General features: G+C 46.2%; 3 protein-coding genes across 3 annotated transcripts; 1 reads left to right on the forward strand and 2 right to left on the reverse strand.

Moving 5' to 3' along the window:
- Positions 1-669: 669 nt before the first annotated feature.
- Positions 670-2,384, reverse strand: LOC135617171 (ethylene-responsive transcription factor TINY-like). The gene is made up of 2 exons (XM_065117144.1): positions 2,261-2,384; positions 670-2,095 (listed from the first exon to the last, which is right to left on the reverse strand). The coding sequence occupies exon 2, from the start codon at positions 1,743-1,745 to the stop codon at positions 924-926; it is 822 nt and encodes a 273-aa protein (XP_064973216.1). The 5' UTR covers positions 1,746-2,095; positions 2,261-2,384; the 3' UTR covers positions 670-923.
- A 1,951-nt stretch (positions 2,385-4,335) lies between these two features.
- LOC103991605 (transcription factor bHLH162) lies at positions 4,336-5,339 on the forward strand. The gene is made up of 3 exons (XM_009411104.3): positions 4,336-4,494; positions 4,580-4,918; positions 4,995-5,339. Exons 1-3 carry the CDS (start codon positions 4,375-4,377, stop codon positions 5,082-5,084), a joined length of 549 nt encoding a protein of 182 aa, XP_009409379.2. The 5' UTR covers positions 4,336-4,374; the 3' UTR covers positions 5,085-5,339.
- Positions 5,340-7,844: 2,505 nt separating this feature from the next.
- On the reverse strand, positions 7,845-9,021 carry LOC103991606 (VQ motif-containing protein 4). Its single transcript, XM_009411107.3, has one exon. The coding sequence runs from the start codon at positions 8,792-8,794 to the stop codon at positions 8,054-8,056; it is 741 nt and encodes a 246-aa protein (XP_009409382.2). The 5' UTR covers positions 8,795-9,021; the 3' UTR covers positions 7,845-8,053.
- Between the last annotated feature and the right edge of the window lie 1,670 nt (positions 9,022-10,691).

The following is a 10,691-nucleotide window of genomic DNA, read 5'->3' on the forward strand; positions in this document are numbered from 1 at the left end:
GTTCTTCTTCTTCTCTGTAAAAGCAACTGCATAACTTCGATGGGTCGTCAATGTACTTTCAGTGACAGCACACTTTGGTAGGTGGAGGAGGCGGCCAAATAGACCTGCCATGTGAATGTAAAGCATTCATACATGCAGCAGAAACAGTATGCCACAGCACACTGACTCAGATTCGAGTAGGTGAAACATATGAACACATGCTCGGAGTCAATCAAGATGGCTTCCTAGTAAATGCAAATGGAATCCATCGACACTAACCGACGTAAACTTAGCTCGTTTTGGTCTTCACATCATCTCAAAACGTAAATGATTGGCGTCTTTCGAGTGATGCAAAGTCAAGTAACATTTTGGACAGAAAGAATAGGCAGTGCTGAAACCGGTAGGGCTAAGAAGACAAAGCGTCATTAGCAGTACGTGCCTAAAATCATCTTCTGAATTATGTTTGCAGAGTATTTGCATTTGTAAGCAGTGGAGGAGAGGCTGTCATTTCACGGCACAGAACAAAGTCGGTGATGACACTGTGCAGGATGTACTGCTTGGCTCTTCCTGATTCTTCTCAGGGCTCTTTCCTTTTGCCTGGTGAGAAGATAGGAGCAAGCAGCAGGCAAGTTGAAGCTGAGCTAAGGCTTGAAGGGAAGAAAGAAGAAGGGAACACACAAATCAATTCCATGATCACAAACACATAAATAGCACCAAGTTATTATTCTCACACAAGCCAAGAACTACATCCCCTTCTTCTCCAACACGTCCAGAATACTGTACAACATTGACTGGAGAATTGGAGTCATGAGGACAACCCCAAGAAACAGCACACATTGAGGAAGAATGTAGAGGAGAGCAAGCCATTTGTAATAGTAAAGAAAGGAGAGAAGAAAGCCCTTAAGCCCTGATGAAAAATTGAAGGGCATAAGCAAGGAAGGAGACTAATGAGCATTAGAAGAAAAGAGCTTTAAGCTTACTCCTTGATCCCATCGAAGAGCTTCGAAGTTGGTCGGTAGGGTAGAGTCCGACGCGGCCCACAGCGGATCCGCGCTTTCCACCCACGGCAGCGGGTACGCCCACGAGTCCACTGCGTCGTCGTACAGGAACTCGTTCTGGGAATCGGCGGGGTCGTGGAAGCAGCACCCGTCGTCGAGCCGCGGCAGCTCTACGATCTCCCCGAGCTCAACGGAGTCCGCCGGCGCCGCCGCGGGGGGTTCCTTCTGGGCTCTGGGGTCCATCGCGGCGGCCCTGGCGGCGGCAGCCTGGACGTCGCGGGGGGACAGCGTAGCCGGCCGGGGTAGGGAGCCGGCGAGGTCTGGGAAGTTGAGCACCGCGGCGGCGCCCTTGATGCTCAGAGCGGCCACGTCGTGGGCGCGCGCCGCCATCTCCGGAGTCGGGAACGTCCCCAGCCAGATGCGCGACTTTTTGCGCGGCTCCCGGATCTCCGACACCCACTTGCCCCAGTTCCGCATCCGGACGCCGCGGTACGCCGGAGTGTGACTGCTCCTGTCCCGGAGCCGCTTCCCTGAGACAGAGCCGCCGCCTCTGCCGCCGCTCCTCTTGCTCGAAGCTGGTGCTCTTTGACGGCATCTGCCCATTGTCCGTTCTGGAAGAGTGTGAGAAAGAGCAGGGGACGAAGACGACGACGCCGAGGAGAGGGAAGACGTTGAATTGACGCTGGTTTCCGGCTCGGAAGTGTTGGGAGGACACGCCATGGGCGCCAAAAAGCTTCCTTTTTTGTTTGCTTTTGCACTTTGTCCCATTCTGATGTTATTGAGGCCGGAAAGACCGCTTTTTGATGGATTTCCCGCGGTGGTATTGGATATCACACTTTGTTTTTATTTGATGGACACAGAAGATGTCAAGAACAGAAAGGGTCCATCATCAAGTATGGGACAACCATTTACGCACACAAATAATACTTAGCTGCTTTTCTCGCCTTGTTTAGCAGCATATGACTTGCATGCAAAGAAGAGAACAATGGCGCACTGACATTGGAGGCTTTTGACACACGATCCGAAAGCTTTCAGCAGAGCGACAGGGGAATGCTTTAGAGACGCTAGTTTGCTTCAATGGAGGAGTCGTACGATTCCCCTTCTTTAAATCTTCAGACCTGAGAATAGGATCCTTCTGTCACATAAAGTCCAATAAATACTACAATCCGCCACAAGAAGAAGAAGAAGAAGAAGAAGAAGAAGACATGCATAGCTGCAGTGGTGGTTGTTTTGAGGCGAGAACGACATAAAACTAGAGGATTTGAGATCATTGAAAGAAATACCTCAGATAGAAGAGGAAAGGAGAAGATGGGAGACACAGGTGAAGGGGAATGGAGGGGGGTTTAGTAGAGGAGGAGAAGAGAAGAGGAGGGTGGAATTGGAAACGTGACGAAGAGACCCACACACGACTTCTTCTGCCATCCTTTAGCCTTGGTTAATAATCATGATGGTGAGCTCTTCTCAGTAACATGATGGCAGACTCATCTTTTCAGCTTCGACCCCACAGTCCCAGTGGCCTCCACCTATCGTTACCGCTCTCTATCAACGAACACGGACCGCTTAGCTAGCTTGATTTCATTGGTTTGATGTATGTGAAGCTCATGGCTCATGTTTCTGATACCTTCTATTACCATGAAATTAAAGGATCGTTGTTCGCGAGAGTACTCTTCGGAGATCAAAAGATGGGCGACATAGCTTGTTGGCAGTGGCCAGGTGAATGGTTCCGCTGTTGGATCAAAGCTTGCATATATTCAATGCTCCCGGAGGGGAAGGTAGGGGTTATCATCCTCGGTCATCTTCATTGATTGAAGGTGATTTGGCCACATGGGGGACCAAGAGAGGACGAGAGCTTAGCTCAGCTTTGGCTAAACCAATCCATCTCTCAACCACAGCTAGCTACCACACAAAGGTTACCTGAAAGGATTCTTTCGGATAGACAGATGAACTTAATCTCAGGACATATTTGTGTGTGTGTGTGTGTGTGTGAGAGAGAGAGAGAGAGAGAGCATCGATTTATATGGTTCCTGCTTATGAAGACTCTTTTCTGTGATCCGGCGTTTCATATGGTCCATTTCTTGGTCCTCTAAATCTACCAAAGGGTCATCGGAAAGCCAAAAAAGAATCAACAACAGTGCTGCAAACGTACCTTCCACGATCTCATTCACCGGAAGAAGTACATGGGGGGAGGTCCCTGTGCATGAAGCTTGAGGTGGAGAATCGGACGATAAAGCCGCGTATGGCCTACATTTTGCTCGGCGGTGGCCAATAGCAAACCCTTAATGACAACTTGACCAGTTGTGTCGTACCTCCTTGCGGGATGATCCGTTCATCATCACCCTCACAGCACTATACCGTAGTCGACGATGCAGGAAAAGCCCTAACATTAAATAATACTCCCAAGAATGCTTCGTCTCCCAACCCACGTACGTACGCAACAGCCAGCGGTAGCAACGTGAAGCACATCAAAATCACGGTGTCACCTGCAGTAGCATCAACTGCTGTCGATCCAGGTGAAGGCCACGGTGAGTTCTGTCGACTCCGGTGCTTACTGCGACGAGAGAAGGAGAGACCCTCGGCGCGAGCAGTGAGCTCTGTCCAGCTTTCATCGACGACCGAGAAGCGCCACCCCCGCGCAATAACAGATGAGCACTCAAAGACATGGGCTCCAACACAAGGCCGAGGACGCCGGACTCGTACTATGGGCTCAGGCCCAAGGCCCAAGGCCCACAACGTGGGGTCCATTCTGGTCAACTGTCCCCATGGAGCACATTTTCTAGAATTAAGCCATTCTGCACACACACTTCTTTCTCATTGTATATAAGCTCGGATTCCAAAGACATTGTAGCTGAGCAATTTTGTGATTTCTTTACCATCCTCTTTGTTTTATGGTCGTCAAAGTAAAATATTTAGTAGGATAATTTAAACTATTAGTGGCTTTTATTTTTCGGCTTGACCAAAATTCTCTATAAAATGACGAGAGATTTGGAAAAGTGCAGCCACGTCAAGAGCATCCACTCGCTTAATTAATTATTTTGTCTGACAAGTGGTCGGTGAGATCTGCTCTCCGGCCGGTGGCAGCATCTCGGTTCGTATCCACTCGCTATCGTCTCCAAAGCAGAGATCTAGCAAGTTTGACGGCCAAAATCTATCCGAATTCGTGTTTCGGGGTTGAGGAGAAACAGCGCACAACTCGTGCGTCTTCCCTTCCCCACGTCGCAGTCCAGGTCAACCCCTCGTCATGGTTATCCAAATGGAGTCAAACCAGGTTACTGTTCTTCCCCGCGGCTTCCCTGCCGTGCTCACTTAGCTTCGTTCTCATAGGCCGCTGGGTTCTATATACGTACCGCAAGTGAACCAATGTCGTTATAGCTTCCGGCGGATTTCGACCCTGACAATCATGGAGGCCTCCCGTGTCTCGGCGAGGCTCGACCGAAAGACCGTCGAGAAGAACAGACGGATCCACATGAAAGCTCTCTGCGCCAAGCTCGTCTCCCTCCTCCCCGCGTCCGCCTCACAGGTATCTCTCTCAGGCAAGGCCGAGGAGATCACTACAATCCGAAACGTGTTTCCTAGTCTCTTCTCTCTGATTGGACTCGTGGCAGGAGAGTGTGGCGGCGACGCTGCCGAACCAACTGGATGAAGCGATCAACTACATAAAGGCGATGCAAGAGACGCTCGAGAGGATGAAGAAGCGGAAGAAGCTGTTGATGTGGTGCGCCGGCATAGGAAAAGATGAGGAGAATACATGCTTAAGGGTGCCCAAGATGGAGGTGCAGGATTTGAACTCCGGGTTGAGGGTGATTGCGATAAGCAGCACATGTGATCATCGACTCAAGTTCAGCGAGGCTGTTCGAATTGTGGAAGAAGCAGAAGGAAACGAGATTATCACTGCTAGCTACGCTGTGGTCGGCGACGCAGCCTTCCACACCATTGAATCCATGGTAGCTTCTATTCTTCTTCCTGCGGTTGTTATCTTAGTTTCTTGTAGCTCACTGACTACTGTTCCTTTACGTACAGGCAACTGGCAATGGAATTGGAGAAGCCGACAAGGTGTTAGAGAGCCTAAAGAATGCATTCCGAGCTAAGCTTATCCGATGGGTGATGTGAAAGCTGAAGCTTCTTCTCCACATGATAACTATAGTGAAAGGGGTCGCAAGCTTGTCGTTTGTCTTCCTTCTTCTCTTTCAGTCTTAGATACATTACATATGTGGCATCAGCAAAAGTACTTTGTATGATCGGTATACGAAAAATAAATATTATGCAACATTAGATTCGCATGAAGGAGAAGGTAATTGCAGAGACAGTGAAATATCAAACCGAGAGGCAATGGAATTTGCTCCATTGCCATATCTCGAGAGTCAAAATGATCGTATCCAACAAAGTCTTTATCAACTAAACTAGCCAACAATTTCAGTCATAAAAGTAACTCTTACAATCACAAGAAAAAAATAAGAAGAAGATTGCTTGTGTGATTAATAAGGGAAGCTTGTGTGATTTATTAGTGGTTCTCAACTAAAATAGTTGATATGTACTTATATTGGTCAAAAGATATTCACCAATAAATGGTAGCATGTAAGTATATCTTGACATTTCCTTTCTCCAAAGAGTGAATGCCTGTTTTCTTTTTTATTCATCATCTTTTTGAAGGTTCCAATTTGCCTCAGCAACAGATTTATTGTACTGCTGTGAATGGATCAGCAAAGTGTTTTCATTCAATCTCACAGATTAGGTGATTGAGTCAATGCGTCAGACACTATATTATGACTCCAAACATGCGTGTGTCAAGGGGTGCATGCATCTCCGCTGTACTTTAGCAAACCAAACATGGTAGCCAAATGAATAGTTGGTTCTAAAGGCCTCGATCTTCCCTTACCAAGAAACCAAACCTCTGATTTGCCCAAATTGCATGGGACCAGAAATCTTAATGTTGTCCGATGGTTCTCTTTTATGACCTGACTACTTCCGATGTGTTAACGTCTGTGGAAAAAAAATGGTAACTACATATTTTTTAATAGTTTTATTTGAAGGGCTTTGCATTTGTTTCGTTATGGTTTATAAGACGAGATGATTAAAATGATGAAGAGCGTTATGAGTCATCACCGGATATATTTGAAATTAAAATAAAAAATTTATAACACGATTATAATATCAACAATGTTTTATGATTCTGAATGCTAGACAATTAAAAATAATATATACAAAAAAATTATATTATTAAGATGAGAATATTGAGATGAATGTATAGAGTTGCTATGAAAGATAGAGAAAAAAAAACTTTAGACATTGCTTCGATCGAAAATAAGATAAGATAGAATCATTTAATATTGTATAAGTATACGCTTAGGAGATCAATGCATGCGATAGTTAAAAAAAAAAAATTAGTGTTGATAGTCAGAAAGAAAGAGAGACAAAGGAATAAATACCTAAAAAAATATATAAATAAAGATTTAAATTCTTTGATATAACCGAACATAAATAGTTGAAACTTATAATTTTATTATTATTATATTTCTTATTTCATTGGATACATCAGTAGCATTGATTTTCTATTTGTAGGTTAGGTTTTTTTTCTTTAATTATATAACCTGTCTGATAAGAATTTGATTCAATATATGTGCTTGCATCATCTCTAGTGGGGGCTTTGATTGCTTGGAGGAGACTTTCTCAGGTTTGGTGGAGAACAAGGATCTGATGCTGAAGCAATTTATTTTCATGAGGGGAATCAGGACTTGTGAGTGGACCTCCTTATTCCTACTTGATTTAGTCAATATATCAGTTTGAAGTTCTTGCTTGTGCTAACTTTATGCTAATCTTTGCTGCCTGGATCTGCTCTTTAGCTCTGACATATGACTCACCTCACTCACTCATAATCTGCATCTCCATTGATCTCACATCAATTTAGGTCAGTTTCAAACATTTAGCTGATCTCTGATCAGATAATATGTTATGATGATTTGGTTTCACAAACTCTGTAATTGAACAGATAGACAGACACTCCATTTATTAAACAGCAACAATCTGAGATCTTCTCAGTTCTTTTCACTCCACTTGACAATGCACAATAGAATTACAGTTGACATATTGCTTGATTTTAAACTTTAATTCTTATCAATAATATATAATTCTGGCTCTTGCAGATTGTCTGGTTGCAGATGTAGACATTTCAACCAGTGGGCCTGAGCATGAACTGATTGCAGATGTAGTTGACTTCTATTCCCCTACCAGCTGTGTGTCTGAATCATGGATGATGATCCCTATACCATGGCCAGGTTGATGAGATCCATCAATGCAAAACCTTATTAATGGGTTAGAGGGAGAAAACTTCCCTGTCAGAGTGAAAATGTCACTGTGGTAGATTTCCTTTCTCTTTGGGAAGAAGGGTCCATAATGGCCTGAGCAGAAGTTTGGTGGTGCAGACATTTAAAAGCTGCAGTCCTATTCCCCCTCAGATTGGCACAGTTACTGGGAAGACAACTGAAGCAAGAGACTAAATTCTTACTGCTCAATCTAAGCAAAGCAGCCCTCACTTGTCACTCCTAAATCTTTGGTTGGATATCTGCTAATTGTGTTGGCTGTTTCACCCTCTAGGCTTATGCCTCATGTGATAGTGAGATTGAGATAGGAAGGTGGGCCTTGGATACTACTGCCTGCCAAACCAAACAAACAGTGGGGAATGGATTTTTCTCTCTCAGCATGGTGTTTCCTCCATAAATTTGTAGTAACCTTCTTCATCAAGCTCTAATCCATGTTATTCCATTCCCATCATCAGCAGTAGCCTATGGAGAATCAGTGTCAAATAGCAGTGCTTGAACTGTTCTTGACAACTTGTTCTCTGAGTTAAATGATCTTAATAAAGCTAAACATTGATTGGCATCAACAAAAGAGAAGCTTTTCACCCATGAATTTGTCAGTCAGTCTCTCAATCACATCAGCAGAAGAGAAGGAAGAAAACTCCAAGTTTGTAGATCTTTCTGTCTCATGCTGGTTAATTTGCATCATAGAGAGGAAAGACCAGACCATACAACCGAAGCTAAAGGAAGAAGGGGAACTGGACTCGATCCTGGAGTTAGAACTTCTCAGGTAGAAGGTTGAGGTGTAGCAAGAGACAAGTCGGAAGAGACATTGGGAGAAGTCACCGGGAACAACGGCAGCAGCCGCGGCGGCTCCGCGTCAGCCGGGGCCCGTGGCGATGGATGCAGGTAGAATCCCTTCTCGGCGATCGCCCGGTCCTCCGCCCGCTTAGCCGACTCCGAATTCGGGTGCTGCGGCCGGTTGAAGGGATCGGGGATCAAAGGCGTCACCGGACTAAGCACCAGCGAGGGGAAGTCCAGCATGCTGGGCGACAGGATCTCCGGCTGCTTACGAGGGGAGAACCCGGCGGCGCCGACAGGGGAACCGGAGTTGGAGCTCAGGAATGTGGGGATGAGGGGGCTCAGGATCTTGAGGTTCCTGAGGCTGTTCCGCCGCTCGTAGAGCTTGAAAGCAGGCCTTTTGGGACCGGTAGCTTTGGCGGCCGGAGCCACAAGCCCTTTCGGGGCCGAGGAGTTGGTGGCGGCTGCCGCGGCAGCGGCCGCGGTCTCCGCGGAGCCCGTGAGCATTTGGACCACTTGCTTGAAGGAGGAGGTGTCCGCCTGGACGAATGTCGTCGGGTACGGATTCGGCTCGCAAGTTTTGGGAATGGATTTGGGAGTCAGGGATGGCGGCGCCCGCGGAGACGATGATGGCTGAGCTGCCGTTGGTGGTGTTGTTCCATTGGTGCAGCCGTAGTTGCTGCTACTGCTGCTGATGGTCTCTTGAAGTTTTGGGTGGTTTTCCATTGGATCCAGTGGAGGAAAAACTTGGGGTTTGTGAGGAACAAGAAAGCAGAGAGGATTGGAAGAAGAGGAGGGGAGGAATTATGGGGAGGAAAAGAAGGTAGCAAAAAGGAGTGAGGAAGAGAATTGGAAGGAGAGAAAGTGACAGAGAAGAAGAGTGGGGTGCGAAGCGTGGGGGAGAAAGGTAATAAGGGGGAAGCGAGAGCCCTCAGATGGCTTCTCTTTTTGAAATGAAGCTATCATGGCGTAGTGTAGTGTAGTGTAGTGCAGTTGTAGTTGTAGGGATCAGTCTGTTCTGCTGATTGGCTGATATGCTTTTTCCTAAAACAATAATAAGAGAAGAATAAAAAGAAGAGTCCGATAGATTTTATATTTATTCCACAACATGAAGCCAGCCATGGATGGATGGGCATTATCAGATGCCCTCTTCTCTCTCTCTCTCTCTCTCTCTCTCTCTCTCAGTCTCTCTCTGCCATGAGCTACTAAACTTGGAGCTGAATTGAATTGATGGGCCATCGACTCAAAAAGGAGCGTCCATGTGTTTTCTTTGGATCCCAACAGCCTAAGGAGCTTTTCTACAAGCCTTTCATCATCTGCCAGTGGATTGGACTGACATAAGAGATTCATCCTTGGGCGCTACGGTGGAGGCCCAAGTACGCTATTCTATTCCTCAATGTGCTGCTCTACGCCTTATTCTCATCTGATGTGGAGTTCAACGCGCTATTCCTCAATGTGCTGCTCTACACCTTATTCTCATCTGATGTGGAGTTCATCGCTTTGGTTTTGGAAAGGAATCGATTGCCTTTGGAATTATGCCAAGTTTTCGGCTGGTGATGGGAGAAAAGGAGCTGATGAGGGAGAGAGCATCCAATTCTCGTTTCATGGTCATGTGACTCTCCCTCTTGGGACCATGCTTCCCATTCATCGATCACCTGCACTGCACTGCACTGCACTGCGCCGAGGTTGTGTGTGTGTGTGCGTATGTGTATGTGAGAGAAAGAGATTCCTGGCTCAGGCTGTCTACCATGGGTAGGAATCCTCTCCCATTCACAGGGCACCAGCCCTATGTATCTATCTATACAAGGCAAAGACCACGCTCAGTACAATTTGTGTGTGTGGGGGGAAGAAGACCCGAGAGAGAACACATCACTTTGGTAGGTGGAGGCCATGGGAGGCATGAGTTTGCTCGTGGAGCCGAAACATAAAGATCCAAGAAAGATGAACAACCAATGAATCATGTCTGGTTTCGGTTGTCTGCTCGTGATACGTGCGGACTTGGGCTTCCTTCCATCTTGCTTTCGGGTAGCAGACCTCACGCCGAGTCCGCATGGCTGTCACCTGCATGAGTTCACCATGGTGCATGTAGTACCGTTCATTTCCTTTTTCATCTGTTGTTGATCATTCTACGGTCCGGTCAAGTGTGTGTTGACTACGTGTTTTCATGGGTGCAGACATCAATTGTCAGTTCACGAGAGAAACAAAAGGTGTACACGTTGCACAAGAAAACGGGAGGCGACACTATGCAGCCGAGTTGCTTCTCTTTTGTGATGTTACCTACCTTTCACTTGAGACTTTAGCTAAAGGCAATGGGCATAAAATATACGTAGTGGCGGAATCTGAGGTAACATGTCCCTTAGTGGAAGGAAATCAAGTATGCTGAAACAACTTTTAGTCTCCGACTCCTAGTGCCTATCCAATCTATAATGCTTGCCATTATGCATATAAACATATGCTCCATCTCCAACTTGTGAACTCATGATTCCTCTACCAAATATGTTGATTGACTGACGACCTCAAGTTTGCGATCTTTTCTTTGTTGTTTTGACTAATGTCCCAAGTCCCCCGTACCCTTTTCTCAAATTACATCAACGTCCTAGTTTGGCAGAAGAAAAGATGTCAG

This window comes from Musa acuminata, chromosome BXJ2-7 (genome assembly GCF_036884655.1).
Source record: "Musa acuminata AAA Group cultivar baxijiao chromosome BXJ2-7, Cavendish_Baxijiao_AAA, whole genome shotgun sequence".
NCBI lineage: Eukaryota > Viridiplantae > Streptophyta > Magnoliopsida > Zingiberales > Musaceae > Musa > Musa acuminata.